Source organism: Paramisgurnus dabryanus, chromosome 12, assembly GCF_030506205.2.
Source record: "Paramisgurnus dabryanus chromosome 12, PD_genome_1.1, whole genome shotgun sequence".
Classification (NCBI taxonomy): domain Eukaryota; kingdom Metazoa; phylum Chordata; class Actinopteri; order Cypriniformes; family Cobitidae; genus Paramisgurnus; species Paramisgurnus dabryanus.
Genome location: NC_133348.1, coordinates 9524699 through 9542971, shown reverse-complemented (window position 1 = coordinate 9542971; position 18273 = coordinate 9524699). Strand labels below are relative to the sequence as shown.

The following is an 18273-nucleotide window of genomic DNA, read 5'->3' as shown; positions in this document are numbered from 1 at the left end:
AGTTTAGAAACGGACAAGCTCAGCCGTTGGGTTAACTCAACCCAAAAACTGTTTATTTTTGACCAAACAATGGTTTAAAACAACCCAGCATAAGTAAATTACAATCCAAGTGGATGGGCTCATGTGTTTTTTGACCCACGCTGACTTGTAAATAACCCAACATTTTTTCAGTGTAACTCTGTCAGTCGAGTCACTTGTGGATCAGGTGCTTGTACAGATTGTTCCACCATCATCACCTTTGTTGTTTTAGTCAAGTTTTGTCCATCTATATTTATTTTTCACTATTTTTATTAAGATACAAACAGAAAATACAGGAAATATGTACACATACTTCACACTTCAGCTTATACTTTAATAATACTACATACACATTTAATTTCCTGTTTTTTTTTGCTTGTATTCAGAGACTGAGAAAATATGATCACTATACAATTGCAAAAACAATAAATCTAATGGTATGGTGGCCTAAGACTTTTGCACAGTAGGCTACTGTATAATGTGGTTCATGTGTGTGTGTGTGTGTGTGTGTGTGTGTCTATATGACTCCAAAAAACATCAACAAAAGATTGTGAGGTCATCACTAAATTATTAAGACTAGTTAGAGTGAATCCTAACCACAAGCATTGAACATTACTGTTATGTGTTATGGTTTGGGGATGATTTTAGTGTGTGTTTTTTATAGTTTTATTGGGTTTTGGGTATGAACCTGTGCCAGTGTGACTGTCTAATCTATGGGCTACTGTGGGCGTGCGTGCGTGTGCGTGAACAGGCAACATGTTAGGCTGTGATATTTTTGGTGGTGTTCACTATAACAGAAGTATTTATTTTGGCCATTTATAATAAATTTTTTATCTAATGTTGTCAACAGGTTTCTGTAATGGTTTGCTATTAAATATATATTTGGTCTGTATAACGCAGAACGTCTTTATTTATTATAAATACTAAAACAATTACTGCGCGTGCGTGTGCGCGCCCGCACAGTGTGTGTGTGTGTAGTACTTCAGACAGATGAGGGTGGGAGTCACGCTGTCTTTGACGTAGACTCAAACCGGCTCGGTTTCCATTGCGCGCGTTATTGCGCAACGCGACGGATAATTCGCTCTGTTCGGCCTTGGTGCGAACCAACTCGACTCCGTTCGGTTCAGTTCGGCTACGACAAAAGTCTTCGGTACTTCCTCCCACACGCGGGAGAGATCACATGCGGACAGGTGCATGCGCATTCCTTGTTCCCGGGCAGTTCGGGATGCTGCTGGTCCTGATGCTGCGGGCGGACGCGCATCATCAACACCACTAAAAGCGATACGGACTTCGCGAGCTCTCGAACGCGGATCGGATGGACTCCCAGCTTCAGGGAACATCAGATCCCCGATGAATCGATGACAGCCGTCAAAAGAGCATTTTCGTGCCAATGGCGATTAACATGCAGTGAAGATCATGCGTGATTTGTCATCTGTAATGTGTCTGAATCCCAGCAGTCAGTGAATGGACACAGACACGCGCACACACATACAGAGACACAGACAGCTGTTTATCCAGAACACTCCGTCATTAGCCCAATGCTTTGTATGGATGCCGTTTTGACAATTAAGCTGACGTTTTGCTTTAAATTCATCATACAGTCCGCCTAAAATCTGGTGATGCACATCTTTTTCACCATCCTGGAAAGTAGTCCGATTTTTTAATCTGGATATGTTAAAAGGCACGTGAAGATGGACGGGATTATTAATATTCTGGGGCTCCTGGTGCTGATATTTGAAGGCATCTCGTGCCAGGGAGTGTATGGTAAGTGTCTGATAACTCGCACGCATTGATATGCCAGACAACCTTCATGTGTGGATGTGAACAGGTGCCATTTCACAAACCATTTTAACAGCATGATTTTAAACTCACTGGCTTCATAGATAATCTGGTATGTTATATATCATTTCAAATATATTATTAAATAATACACACTTCACCTGTTGGTTTACAGCTTTACTCCCATTTTTGATGATTATTATTTGAAAAAGATATGAATAATTTTTGATTCTAGAAATGCTATTTTCTTATGGTATGCATGCATATGGTTTGGGTTCAATGTGCAAGATGTAGTTAGTCCTTTCAAGACTGCACCAATGTTTAAAGACTTCATACAAACAGTCAGAATGATTATAGATATCACTGCATCAATGCCATTTTCATTCAGGCTTAAAAAAATGTTCACATATCTATTGGCATGCAGATAGTGAAGCCATCAGTTGTTTAGAAAGACATGTGTGCATGCATAATAATTCGCTTTAAAGAGACATGGTCAGTATCAAATGTTAATCGTACAACCATCTCTTATCAGTACTGTATATAATGGCTTTTGCTTACCCCCTCCAATTCTCATTGCGTATTATATGCAACTAGTGTCATTTAGTAATGCTGTGTGTGTTAACTAGAGTCTGCATGGCCATGACTCATAAATGTCATTAGAGAAAACATCGAAGCTTTATTTACGGTGGGCTGCTGTTGCTCTGGGGCGATATATCCCACCGGTGGGTCATGCTTGAGATGGTGGGCGTAATATCAAATAGATGGCTTGTGTTTTTGGAGTCAGTTCACATCGAGAGGAGCAGACTGGTGTGTGTGTGTGTGTGTGTGTGTGTGTGTGTGCGTGCGTGCGCGCGTGCATGTGTGTGTGTATCAGTGTGTGTTTAATTAGATAATAGAACTTCAGCTGAGCTCAATCCATGAGGATGTTTGTCAAAATCAATGAGTTCAGAGATGTCATTTTCATTCAACTCAAATACTTCAAATTATTGAAATGTAATTAATCTACAGTTTCCTATGAATAATAATTATTTAGATTATAGTTTTAATTCACATCGTTTGGTATAGATCAGAGATCTTAAGATTCCTATGTAGTGTTCACTGCTCCCTAAACACTTAGCAAGCTTTAAAGTGCATATTTACAGTTTACTTGACCAAATCATTTCTGTATAACAGCAGACATCAGTCACACAGTGTATGATGAACATGTACTCATGTGAATAAACAACATTATATATTACACACTACACACACACACACACACACACACACACACAGTAACATAATTATATACGGTTTCAGCAGCAACAGCATAAACAAACAGCTTTTGTCGACCGAACTTAACTTCTGCATAAAACCAATAACGACAGAGTCCCTCTAGTAGATTATTTTTGATAAGAAGCAAAATAAATGATCTTAAAGCATAAACTATTACACTCAGTGTTCGAATCATATCAGAGATTATGTGGGTCCCCTAGCTAAACAATACCAGAATCCCCCGGCCAAGACCCCCATCATTATAGGGTTCCTGTGATTTTACGAAGTAAAATGTGATCCTGAAGTCAATACCTAAAGTCAAAACCTTTTTCAATCCTCAAATTAGTGTGAAATATTTTTTTTAAAGAAAAGGCCCTAACCCAAATCCTATTTTCAAAAATCTGTCATTTCTTTCTCAAAACAGCGTGAGGCGCACTTTAGAGCTTACATTTATAAAAAAAATCTTTTGGATTAGTTTATTGGGAAATTGGGACAAATAACGCACAGTAGCGCTTTATGGCAGCATAGCACGAGAATTTTACATTCATTATATTCAATTTGAATTTTAATTAAAAACCAGGGGACCTCCCTAATTTATATTTTTGTGCTTTATAAGGGGGCCCTTAATGCTTATAGGTGGTCTGGGACCACCACAGCCCCCCCTCAATTCAAACACTGTATACACTGAGCTAACATCGCTGTGTAAAATTAATGTGTACAATACAAATCCTTAAATTCATGCGTGGCTGCCAAACCTCTCCGCACATTTGTGATTCATGCTCGTCGTCATCTCCTTTTGTCTTTAGGAAATGTTTTTATTTTCCACAATGTATTTATTCCAGTGGTCAGGTCGATAAACAAGTTAATTTCAGGCCAGTCACGTAATCGCAGCAGCACGCATGCGTAGCTGTAATGCAACAGATTGAAGAGTGAAGCATAGACACAAGTAGGGGTGGGCGATAAAATGGTAGAAATTTGTCAACCGTTAGAGATTTTGGACTATCATCTCTATCGAGGTTACGCGCCCACATCACGTTACTGTGTGCATGGTCACGAAAACATAATGGTGTCTTCAAGAGAGACTGATGGGGAATAGTTTAGTCACTTTAATATCTTCTCACTAATGCTTCAGATGTCACATCCTTGAGTTATTGAAGCATTTTGGGTGGTGTTATGTGTATTCATCTCATTAATGTTTTAAAATAACCTACAGGCAACATTTGACTGTCATGCAAATGAATAATGATTGTAAATAATGACGAGAGTTTTGTGCTCTATAGAAACAGTAAGAATGTAAATCACGCTCCTTATGTAAGATTGTTTTATGTGATGCTTAAGGACTTTAAAGTGCCAAGATCAAAACAAGACTACAATTCTTCATTTCATCCTTTCTTCTGGTTGCTAGTGAAGTCTCTTGAGTCTTGTTTTCACATAAGTCTTCAGTTGTAGCCCATCTAAGCTATGCAAACACAGTTCACCGGTATAACTTAAGCTCTCCGTGTTGCTTCTCCATTATCAATTCACTTGGAGCACACGACTCTTACATCTCTACTGTAATGAGACTTCCTAGTAAAACACTGAAGTGAACGTGCAGGATTATTTGATGTGGTGACGTCCGGTAACCTGTGTCGCCCCCACAACGCCCCCCCCCACCCCTAAAAAGACACTGGCCCCCAACTAGAAAGAGTGATTTTTTTTTAGAATAATAACTTTGGTTTATAAATTAACATGGACATTGACGAAAGTCTATTGTAAAAAAAAAAATGTAATAAATTGCATGATGTGCACTGTAGAATACGCTCTCAATCCATCTTGACCCGCACTGTGGCAATTACACGCCCACAAGCGCATATTCACTTAAGATACAAGCCTGACTAAGATAATCACGGCATTTTGAGTTCATATGCGCTATCTTTACTGTTTCCGTGCATTGTTTCAGGTGCACACACAAACCTTATACCATGGGGTCTGTTGAATGCTTAATTCTGATTGGCTGATAAATGTGCCATGGGTATTGATTATTTTTCTGTAAACTGCACGCCTAACCTGTCAAAAGTTTCAAAAGTAGGCACCAGACAAATTTTTGTGGTAACTGTGGTATAAGTGGAATAATTTTTCTCCGCTTCCTTCATATCATGCCGCATTACCACCTTAGGTTTGCATTATTTTCTTATAATTCAACGGCATATCATCAATTATTCCTTACTTATAAAACGCGTGAGGAAGGTGTCTTCGCTCAAGTCTTTCAGCTGGCCAGAGCATCAGGCTTCGCTTATTGTGGAACCCTGCAAATGAAGTTAGTTTTTGTATGTTATATAAAACATTGTTTATTGTATCACACTCACATAATACACAACTGTTTGGCTTTTAACTTTATGTATATGTGATATACGTCTATACCTAGGGCAATCACAGTTGTGACGATATAGACCTACAGTATATCACACGACTCCGAGAGCGATATTGCTTTTATACAACAGTTCAACGGTTATTGATGCTAAAATTGCGATGTGCGATTGCGATTATACTAAATGGTATCATGAGTCAACTTGATGGGTTTTAAAGAAAATCCACACACAGTTTAGCTAAAATTTGTATTTGTAAAACTAGAAATGTTTTCGTATTGCCACGTGATGTAGCAACTGCTCAGTGTCAGTAATCCTAAATCCAAAATACCGCCATACAACAGACATAGAGGTTTTTTTTAGCTACCAGATCACTGTCAACCTCCTCTGCATCCATCTTCGCTCTGGTATAAGTGACGAAGCACACCACACACGTGCATGCCACACGTGCACTGCCGTTTTTGTTCATTTTTCTTTCTTTTTTTTAAACAGCAAGGAAAATCATCAAACTGTTATCAGAAAGTTTGTGTTAACAAGTCCACACATTTATTTATTTAATATAATTGCAACATTTTGCTGTCATATAATTGCACAGGCTGACATCGCGATTGCGATTACGATGCGATTAATTGTGCAGCACTAATATGTATTATATTCAAATCTGCAGTCGATTAGTAAAGATAGCGCCTGTTTGAATGTTTGCTTAGAAAGATTCGGTACGCGAGAGAACCAGAGCCCTAAGCGGACGTCAGTGTTCACTCGTCTCGCTGACCACCACCCTCTCTGGGCTACATTTCTGACGGGGTTTACCTGGCTCTGATGTTGACCCTGTGGTCAAAAATGAGATCAGATCAGCAGTATTTGGTGTCATGATGAAACTGTTACTTGTTTTTATTCATATTTAGTGTCTTTTGTGTTGTTATTGTTTTGGTGCGGGGTAAAAGTTAATAAAACTAAATTTATATACTGTTTTCCATCTTTCTGTATGAGCACTCACTTTATTACTGGACTTTGTTCTTGTCAGTATAAAACAGTTTTTTATAAGGGTCAGAGAGATGTTTTTTACATGCTGCTTATAAATATATCAGTGGCAAAATCTCACAATGTGTTTTAATAGTCACGCGAAAATAAATGATCAAGTGTCCAGATGTAAAAGCTGCAGCGCTTACAGTACCTGCAGTTCCACAGTGTTTTTGCCTACTATTAATGGGAGGAGAGAGATCGCTCCAGAGAAAATGATTGTTTTCATAGCTTTATTCCAAGAGTATGTTACTCATCCACACATTTTCTGGGGGCGCCACTGCCTGTTACAGGAAGTCAAAATGGATCTCTCCAGAAGACCCTCCCCCTTTTCTTAAATAACCAATAGCGTTTTGTTTATGCCACAGTTGTTTTAAATAAAGTATAATAGGCAAACTGTTATTACAGAATAAAAACATTGATGCACAATATTTAACCTCACTCACACAGCACTTTGGTCACAGAAAATCTCCATAAAATTGTGAACACACACATGTCCAGTAAATGTTCTGGGATCGCTCCTGTAAAGAGTATCTACGGTAGTAACATTGCCGTAACATTCACGTAAAGCATTCTGTGTGAACAAGAGTCAGAACAAGAGTCGTAAGGGGCGTGCCGTAGTGAGGATGCGTGTGTCATTGCAACAAGAAGTTCTGGTTCATCTGTTTGACACAGGGATTTAAACGCAGATCAACATTCATGATGAGAAATGTCATCAAACTGTACTGAAGCAGAGATTATTGAGCTCCTCACTATCAGCACTGAAGCTGAGATCATTCACCAGCATGACAGAACAGAGCATCACACGCTCATTATGATCTTATCATAAACTATAATGCACACGCGTGTGGTTTCTCCAGAGAGAAATCATGGATAATTAGCAAACTTCAGACGCTGTGGAGAAAACGACGAAGTGCAGGACTTTAAATACGTCACTTGTCTTCAATGGTTCTTTATGATATGTGTGTGAATGCAAGCACAGATTTCAGAAAATCATTGGCAGTGTGAAGGAACCAAAAACCAAACAATCCCAGACAAATCCCAGACGCCATGTTTTTTCCATAATCTCTCTGTGTGAAAAGGGCTTATGTTTGTGTATGCACTGGTGTTTGTCTTCTTCTCATCAGTGATGTTTATAATGTTGAGGCTGTCCAATCGTTTGTGATGTTTGACCTCCTGTTTTTGGCACAGATTCACAAATATGATCCTCTCTGAGTCTGTGCTATCATGTTGGACTGGAGCACCCTGTACAGTATGTGTGCGTGTGTGTGTGTGTGTGTGTGTGTGTGCGTGCGTGTGTGTGTGTGTGTGTGTGTGTGTGTGCGCGTGTGTGTGTGTGTGTGCACGTTGTAGCGGCTAGCGTGACCCTGACACAATATCAGACTTCATTCGCCCCAATAGAAAGCATATTTACAGTCTTAATTGTTTATTATCACACTGTGATAATACACACTGTTAATTCGTAGGCTGTGATGGCTGCGACACACGTTAGCCCAACGTCATCAGCATGCAAATACTGGTAAACAAATACTAGTATGCACAGGTCGTAGCAGCAAACATCATGCTGAATTTTTGACACTATCAGAAAACTATCATAGGCTATCTATGGTAGGAAGACCGGGAAAACGAATGTCTTTAAACCTCTTTTCAAAGACGTCCAGTGGCTCAGTGGTTCATGTAGGTTGTCTACAAACCAGAAGGTTGGTGGTTCAATCCCCGGCTTCACCTGACCAAATGTCGATGTGTTCTTGATCAAGAAACATAACCCCAGCTGTGTGATGAGCTGGATGGCGCCTTGCATGGCTGACACCGCTGTCGTGTGAGTGAATGAGTGAATGTAAGGCAACTTGTAAAGCGCTTTGGATGGCCATGGGTCTGTTAAAAGCACTATATAAATGCAGTCCATTTACCATTTTCATTGTATGGGAAAACAAACGTCTTGGAATGTTTCTCATTGTATGACATAGGACCACCAATAAAGAGCCAGGATCACAGAAATCGCTACAATTGTTTCACGATGACAATCTTTCATCTGGGACAGACAAAAATTGTGCAGTGCTTTTACTTATAAAACTTATAAAAACAGTAAGAAAATGCAGCATTTTTGTCAAATCAACATATTTTATGTTGCTTAAACTTAAACAATTAAGTTAAACAACTTAACTTGTAAGTTTTTTAAAGTGCATGTTATATAAGCTCAGAATTAACAGTATCTGTTGTTTCATCAAATCTTTTCAATTTAGCAAATATAATTCATCTCAGTATTGTTAGAAGCTTCAGTCCTGCATGATTCAAAAAGGGTTTTCTTGTTTGAACTTAGCTTTATTAAATTTTTTTCAGAAGAGGCGATGTGAGCACAAGAAGACACAAAAAAACACTAAACTGATTGAGTTTTTTTAACCACGGAACTGATTGAGTTTTCTCTGACTGAGAGTATATCATCATCAAATTGGTGTCACAAAAAAATCTGTGATTATCACAGCAGTCTACTGCTAAAAACAATGATATTTTAAATGTATACTGTAGTTCATTTTGAAGTAGCCTTTCATTCAGATAGAAATAAATCTGTCTCAGTTCAGATCACCATCTTACAGACTTCTGTGCAATCACTTTTATTATTCTATCAGTATAGCATTACAAGGTAAGATATTGTGCTATTTTGAACTATACCCCTCTAATGTGAGAATACATGTGTATTCAGTGTGGTTGTAGCATACGTACATTTGCTTACGTTTAAAACACACTGAAACGTATAATATTGACGTTTTGACAGGATTGATACGTAAATTATTAACGTATTTACAGCTTTACAAACGTCAAATTTGTCATAATATTTAATGACATGTTTTCAGTCATATTTTCTGATTTATTTATTTAAGACAGTTTACCCATTTACCGTATGAAATGATTATGATATTCAGAGAATTTCACAATATTGAACATTTTAAAACTTTAAAATGAATAACATTTTTGTATTTATTTAATTAATTTATTTATTTAATATTTAGTTTGTTTGCCATGACACACAAAAATGCGTTTTCTCCTATGCTGTCTTCTATGCAATACGTTATTATTACTATTAAGCAATAATTTTAACAAAATACAACAAAAGATGTTCCTTTTATTCATTTGCTGTAATCCACATCTTTAAAATGCATACGATTGTGAGGAACAGATCCAAATTCAGCTCTTTATCCAGCGATCTTGATTCAAGTTCTCATCAGCAACTGCAAAAAAAATTTTGTGTGTGTGTGTGTTGTAATTTACTTTTTCTCAGTTCAAAATAAATAAATAAATAAATAAATAAAAAGTCAGATCACGCATTCGTTATAAATTCAAATATTACGCCTCAAGATGCTTTACAAAACATTGCTTTACAGCAGTGATAGCAAAAGCTCATCGGCTCTTTGTGTGCCACGTGACATATTTGCGTCATTTCCGTTGGTGTATGTTTGAAATTTTTAAAAACTGCGGGAAGCGGGATCAACATCCTCTTTGTTTAATAACTTTAATACTTCTCTTTACTTTACTTCATATACTCCAGAGAGGACCGCAGCTGCAGCACATCATCATTTTAACTATTGATTTTAATATTCATAATAAATAAGTTGTTGTGATTACACTTGTCTGTCCGTTATGCTTTTTGTAACAGTAATGTTAAATGATTTTAATAAACTGGTTTGCGTAGGATTGTGGCACCTTAAAATATGTTTTAAATGCTATATTGTTACTAATATGTTCCTAAACATATCTGTCCGTTATGTTGCATAATATACAAAGAATACATTACGTATTTAAACATTTTGTATAAAAAAGGTTTGAGTTTAGGGTAAGGTTTGGGTTTAGGATAAGGTTTAGGGTAGGGTTAAGGTGGTAACATATCACTAAAATGGTTAAAGGGAAATTATACAGCAATCTTTATGGAATGAAAGATACGTAAATGTTTTACGTTTTATAGCTGTAAAAACGTAATAATGCTACGTTTAAATGTTGTAAATACGTCTACATTTTACATTTTAGCATCTATTTAAATGTACAAAAATACTTTTGAAAGTTACGTGTTAATTCTACGTATAAAAAAATAATACTTCGTATTAACAGTGAGACCAGGCTTCAATGTCATATATTCAAAAATGCCATCATTAAAAACTTTACCCACTGTTCAAGCATATCAAGCATGTGTCATAAATACTGAGACTCATTGATCACCATTATCAACCCTGTGCACGAGCGACTAAACGTTTGCTGTCAGACTCGTCATCGGCTTATCTTTCCATGTGTATCTTTACCCAGACACGTCCATTTCAAGTGCTGCTCCTATGTAAAGTGATGTGTGTTGTCATGGTGACAACATCCGCTGAACACTTCTCACATCCTGACTCTGCGTCTTCTGTCCTCTCGTGTGCCAGAGAATCAATCTCTGAAACAAATGTGAAGTGATTGCGACCTGCGAGAGCACTACTGACACACAAAGTGTCTCACAATCCACTGGAAAAGAATCACTATTCTCTCTCTCACAGGCTGTTTATCTGTGTTGTGTGTGTGAGATTTAAGTTACTGTGATGGGTTAGGGAGAGGGTCACAGTAAACATGTTGACACGGTCAGTAGTCGTTCACATCAGAGAGCAGCAGGCTGTAAATGCTCACCGCTCATGAGTCACACAGAAACACTAAAGCAGCTTCATCTGTCAGTATGCTGATCTGAGATCTGTGTTTGTGTGTCTCATGTGTCATACAGTCATAAGCAGATCGCTCATGATAACATCTTGATGTAACATCACAGAGTATTCATGAGAAACATCACTGGGTTCAGCTATGCGTGTGTGCGTTTGCATGTGTATCAGTTCTTAGTTTATGTTTTTCAAAATGCCGGGAATAAAGAGTAATAAGGAGCAGTCCCGGTAGTAGGCTTTGCTGGACTGGGTGGACAGGCAGGAATTGTGAGCGTGCAGCCATAACACTCAATGTAAAATAAATATAAACCAGACCTGAAGGTTTTACTTGATTTGTCTCCCTCAGAATACATCATTCATCTTCTGTGTCTTATCAATGTCAGCATACACAGAGTAGAGGTCTACACGGAAGACCAAAGGACCCGGGACCACAGGTTCGGGTCTATATTTTAAATGATCAGTCGGGTCCAGGTTGGGTTTCAAAAAGAGCAACAAAAACTTAGATGAACTGTCCCATACATGTTTTCAATGACGCTCAAATTGCGTTAAAAAGTTTATTTTTGGTTGCTCCTACCAGACAGCTAAGGCGCATGTGCTCTTGTAATGTTTCTCTGGCTACCAGTCAGGAGCTTCTGCAGTGAGACACAGGGACTTATTTCGCCATACCGCACGTTTTCCACTGACTTCTACAATTTTTATAATAAAATTATAAATTGACCATCTTGCTGTTATATCTAAAGTGCAGACTGCGCTCAAAGAGCACAGATATGATAGCAAAGAAGTAAAGCTAATGAAAGCAGCCATGGCACTTAACCAGCAATTGTTATTAAAATCCAAATGGGCAAACAGTATCAATTATTATGCAAGTTGACCCGATAAACAACAAATGTAAAACTGCGTTATTCATCACCTTGACTGTAAATTGGACTTTTAAAGCTGTAGTAAGCATTAAGCATTTCAATCTTCATTACATGGATGGAACTTTCTTGGCAATGAGGATTGTGCATCACAGTCAGTAGAGGGAGGGGCAAAAACTTTCATTTTCGCTACTTGTTTATTGATCTATTAATAACATTTACCTTAAGAATATTTGCCGGTCGGACACGGGTCTGTGTCTTCCCGGACGGGTCCGGGTCCAGCTTTCAAAATAACAGACGGGTCCGGGTTGGTTTAGTGTAGCACATTTACGGGTCTCTTCGGGTTCAGGTAGGAATTTTTGGACCTGTGTAGACCTCTAACACAGAGGAAATGAAAGGCTACAGGATCATTTTTTTCCTAAAGATATTTTGCAGAGTACCAGCTGACCCGACCGAATTATGCAAATGTTTAATGTCAACATTGTAAAGATAATGAGGTAACAAAAGTTTTTCTAAGCGGATAAAAAATGAGAACTATACTGTATGGCAGCACTTAGTTTCAGTGTTGGGAAAGTTACTTCCAAATTACTGTCATTTGAAAGTAATTAGTTACTTTACAATATTACTGTCTCTGAACTGTGATGAGTTACACTACTGTTGTGTTACTTTTGAGTTACTTCCTCAAAATAACAGAAGTATGACTAGACATTATAAAATGTTAAAATGTAGTTTATTGCTGATTTAAATGTAGTTTATTGGTCTTTTTTTGAAATGTAAAGACTGTAAAATATTACCAAAATGTTGTTAGTAATGCGTTATATTACTGTGTTACAGCAAAAACTAATATACTACTGTAATATATTATATTTTGTAATGTGTTACCCCAACACTGCTTAATTTGCGGCACTTCGACCTGGGGCGCAGTAATATTGACGTAAGTTTGAGCGAGAGGGGGAGGAGTCAGGAGTGATGATGTTACTGTGCGCCGAGGTAGAAGTGCTGCAAACTAAGTGCTATTCTGTCATACAATAGGCCTATAGTTCCTTATTTTTATCCGCTTAGAAAATTGCTACATTTTATTTTGTACCACCATACTTACCGGTGTAACTACTCTCTTTAAAAAGAGAAAACATGGAAGTGTTTGGTGGCTTCTAAATTCTTTCCTGTTTGGATCCTAAGGAATGAATGGGGCTAGGCTAAATGCTAACCCATTCATAACGTGCTGTACAAAGATTAAACGCACGCATTGAAAAAATATAGTTATGTATTAATTTGTCTAAGTTGAGGTAAGAACATGGTAAAATATTGAAAACGGTGGTGTTTTCCTTTAAAACTGCACACGGTGTGCAGCTGTGATAATACTGTATACTTACTGTTTAACCATCTTATATCATTTATATCCACTATATATTATGCTACAACCAAACTATATATTTAATGTTTAATAAACAGAAGTACGTCTAAAATAAACACATTGAAACTTGCCATTGGCTATTGTATTTGATTAAATAATGATGTGAGTCTAGGAAAGGATTAGGGGCTATTTTGGGGATGTTTTACTATAAATATAATAAACGAATATGTGTTGTGTTATTACATTTATGTAATTGTGAATTGCATATATATTTCAAAGATGCATTTTCTTTAAGTTAGCTTCACAGAGAATAGTAATACTTTTCTGCTTTCTGCAGGAAAACCAGACATTGGTAGGCGGGAGCTAATAGCGTTTGCCAACAAGGCTTGCTACTCTACTTGTGTAAAGAGTCACTTTTATAGTTGGCTGGACATTTTTGGGGGGCAGAGGGAAAATCTAGGGGGGGGCAATGCCCCCTAGCCCCCCGTAGACCCGGCCTTGATAAGGAATGTGTGATAGTAAAGATGTAAGCAGTAATGTTTGTGTGTATTTATGTGGTATCAGTTGAGCGACTGATCATGGTCTACTCATGTAAAGCTGCTTTGCTACAATTAACAATTGTGAAAAGCGCTATATAAATAAAATTGAATTGAATTGAATCATGGTGAAACTCATGTCATGTGTTTTCATTATTATTTGATATCAGTGATGTTTAGATGTGTGTATGTGGACAGGAATGAGATTTACCTTCTGGAGCTTCAGCTTGTTTAGGAGTAAAGTCCTGACTGTCAGTGAGGAGATCAAAGCTGAAGCAGTTTGCCCTCAACCAAAACCTTCTTCATATATGGGTGGTCTCTCTCTCTCTCTCTCTCTCTCTCTCTCTCTCTCTCTCTCTCTCTCTCTCTCTCTCTCTCTCTCTCTCTCTCTCTCTCTCTCTCTCTCTCTCTCTCTCTCTCTCTCTCTCTCTCTCTCTCTCTCACCTCATAGCGTGTCTGTGTAGAGTTAGACGTCAGCAGTTGTCAGAATCTCTGTTGTACTCCAGCATCACACAAACAGCAGACCTGACAGTTTGAGAGGAGATGAGATTTTCCTGCTTTTCTTGTCTTCACCGCTGCATTTGTTTTCTCACATGCATGAATGTTCCAGTCAGCTTGCTCTTGTTAGACATACTGATGAAACATTCAACACCTGACGGACCGAGTCAAACTCACGTTTCAAGGTCTTTTGACAGGACTATTTTTGTTGGTCATATGTGAGGTACACAATAATACATATTTAAAGGTGCAGTGTGTAAATTTAGAAGGATATTTTGACAGCAATCCTATATATTATAAATAACTATCTTATCAGTGGTGTATAAAGACCTTTTATAATAAACCGTTATGTTTTTATTACCTTAGAATGAGCCATATTTATCTACATACATGCGGGTCCCCCTACATGTAAGCCGCCATTTTGTGCCGCCATGTTTCCACAGTATAGAGCGAGTTTGTCACTACGTTGTCTCAGATGATGGCATGTCTTTCCTGTAAAGGCTATCGTAGCTTCTCTATGTGCTTCGAAAGGGAAGGGTGCAATTCGCAACCTCACCACTAGATGCCCGCTAAAATCTACACACTGCACCTTTAAGTACTGTATAGTTTCCTATGTTTTAAATCCTAAACGCTGTTTTCTTTCAATATAATATTTTATGTTTTTTAGTACCACCACAACTCCTCTTTCTTTTTGATGCTGTGAGGATTTAAGCCGAGAGTCTCCATACAGGACAGAAGCAAGTCATTATGTCATCAAACTTAAGGGTGAATAAATATGATCAGGGGATATTTCTCTTAAAATTAACACTTATAATAAAATGTTTTCTGTCAGGATTGGAATATAAAATAAGTATCAGGTTATTATTAGGAGAGGACACCTGTTAGGTCATGTAATGAACTGCTCGTCTACAACCTTAACACAAACTAATATCAGCAAATAAATTCAACTGCATAATATATTAAGGCAGGATGTTAGATAACGTATTAAAGTTCATTTTGTCTTGTTCTTTAAAGTGAAATGCTTCAGATTGTGAAAGAGCACAGGATATTAAATGCACAGGTTACAGCTACTTTATCAGCAAACCCAACACCGAAGGGAAAAGTGACGCAATGCAAAGACTTCAGACCAGTGCGGCTCTACATTCTGAAATGATTTTGAAGTTTTGCTTGTCTGTGTTTTGTGTATTTTCTGTCTTCTGCTGCTATACAAATACACTTGAATTGAATTGAAAACAGCCTTTATATCTCAGATGTTTCATCATCTAGTGAATCTTTAAGGTGATGGAAGGCATGATTATCACGCAGCTGCATGCACTGATCTGTTGTAGTTTTGCATGGCATTATTGTCTGCAATTCTGTAGATTCATTCAAGGTCTTATTCATGACTGATATTATTTATGAATGGATGATTTTGGAAGTGTTTTCTGTGGATGACACATCAGATGTGTGTGTGCATGAGTGTTTTATTCTGCTTTGATCAAAATACGGAGTGATTTCTCTCTGCCTGAAATAACTCGATGAGCCTCAGGAGAGACTTTATAACCACACACACACACACACACACACACACACACACACACACACACACACACACACACACACACGCATGCATGTGCTCACGGCCTCTGACATCACATCATGACATCACAACACTTTTTATGTGAAGTAATGAAAAATAGCCCCAGCCATAGGCGTGTGTGTGCGTGTGTGCGTGTGTGTGTGTGTGTGTGTGTGTGTGTGTGTGTGCATGCGCATGTGTGTGTGCGTGTGTGTGTGTGTGTGTGTGTGTGTGTGTGTGTGTGTGTGTGTGTGTGTGTGTGTGTGTGTGTGCATGTTCTGGTATATTTGGTTTATGATGATTTTTTAAATGTAGCCTTTATTCTCTAGAAGTTATCTGGGATCATTTATTATTAAACAGATGCATATCCCTTTAATTATACATCAACTTTGTGCTTTAGATTTTTTCTCTTTTTAAAGTGTTGAACTTTTATCATAAATCATCCATAAACTCTCAGAGGAGAAACCATGTTTTAAGCATATTTGTAAAGTAAACATCGAGCACTTAAATGTTGTTATTTTCTTTCCAAGAAGCGTTTTTTAGTATATAATTACATTAAAACATCAATCATCATTAAGAACTTTAGCTTTAGACGGCACAGTTTGAATACATGATTTTTCTGATGTAATATTAAACATTAAAATGACACAGGTGTTTTGTGTTAGACTTTCTCCATCAGTTGTTGTTTGGTGTTTGTTTGTGGGTCTCTCTGGATGAAGGTGGTTTTTGACAGAAGATGGTAATGATATGTCAGCAGGTTCTTTACTCTTACACAAATATTTGCTTGTGCTGGTTTACATGAACACAACACTGAGATCCTGCAGTCAGTGAGACAGCAGCAGACCTACACGAGTTAACAGACACCTCAGTCAGTTCTTTTATTGTGCCAAGTGTGTGAATCACATCCACATGAAAGCCGCTTATCACGGTGGGTTATGACGGCAGATAATCTCTGGAGGTAGAACATGCGTTTGTGGTAATGATTGTCTGATGTTCTGGCAGATCTATAGCTGAACCTTCAAGATGCACATAAACTAGTTTTATAGTTAGAAGTTTAATAGTATTTTCTGCTCTCTAAAGAGCCGTTTCTCTTCTGAGAGCCAAGTGATGTGTGAAGTACCTTCACATGGTGAAACACATTTATTTGTGATCGTCAGACATGCTGTGGGTCGGTGAGAGACTCTCACATCTCAACTTTCAAATACACCAACATAAACGGATAATGGACTCGTGTGGCTTCGGTAAATATATGATATATGGATGCAATACAAACTTTCCATACTACACATGCTTATAATTACAAGATGAATGCTGGTGCTTCCTGAATTTAACTTTGGCAGAAGCTAGTGTGTAGGGCACTTCAAACCGGATTTCACAGACAGGATCACACACATAAACCCAATTCACACTGAAACCTCCGTAAAATTCTCAGAGATGCTTCTGTGTGAACAAAAAAACAGGTCCTGTAAATGTTCTGGGATCACTCCCATAAAAAGGATGACGGAAAGCATTCTGTGTGAACAAGCGGCAAAAGTTATGGTTAAGCTCTTTGACACAGGGAATAAAACACAGATCAACATTCATGATGAGAAATATCTTCAAGCTAGACTGAAGCAGAGATCAGCGAGCTCCTCACTATCAGTGCTGAAGCTGAGATCATTCACCAGCATGACGGAACAGAGAATCACACGCTCATTATGATCTTATCATAAACTATAATCCTCAAGAGAGAAATAACGGATAATTAGTAAACTTAACACACGCTGTGGAAAAAAACTACCAAGTTTAAGACTTTAAATTTGGCACATGTCTTTATTGGATCTTTACATATGTGTGTGAATGCACAGATTCTGGAAAATCTTTGGCTGTGTGAATGAACCAAAAATCAAACCATCCCGGACAAATGTTCCGTATATTTTCCGTAATATCTGTTTGAAAAGGGTACACATAGCACCCAGCTGTGGGAAAGATGCTTTGCTCAAGGGCACCAGCTCAGTCATTGCTTGCCAGTCATGGGAATCAAACCGGCAACCCACAGTTTACAATCCACACGTTTAAGTTGAGGAAACTTCACCAAGAAACTAATGAATAAGCACTATATCTATTGTAATAAGTAGCCTGAAAAGTTTGTCATGTCATAGCTTTCAGAAAGAGAGTCTCAGTTTAGTATTGGTGGAGTATGAAGAAGATGAAATGATTTTTCTGTGAAGGTCTTCTGTCGTCTTCATTGGACTGAGGCCATTATTAATATTCAGTGACACTTGCATATAACTGAAATGATCCAGGATGTCTCGTCATGGACCATAAAATTCCCCAAGGTGCCTTTTGCCCGTCTGATATTGAGAACTACCTGTACCTGCATTATAAATCACAGCATTTCC

The 18273-nt window shown here is 37.9% G+C and overlaps 1 protein-coding gene across 1 annotated transcript in view; it reads left to right on the top strand.

The window, feature by feature from the left end:
• Nucleotides 1-1048: 1048 nt before the first annotated feature.
• The window catches only part of LOC135738491 (MAM domain-containing glycosylphosphatidylinositol anchor protein 2-like), a 111119-nt gene continuing 93894 nt past the window's right edge, over nucleotides 1049-18273 (top strand). The window contains exon 1 of the mRNA XM_065256576.1: nucleotides 1049-1782. Coding sequence (XP_065112648.1) covers nucleotides 1710-1782 — 73 coding nt within the window. The 5' untranslated portion in view covers nucleotides 1049-1709. The remainder of the gene's footprint in view (nucleotides 1783-18273) is intronic.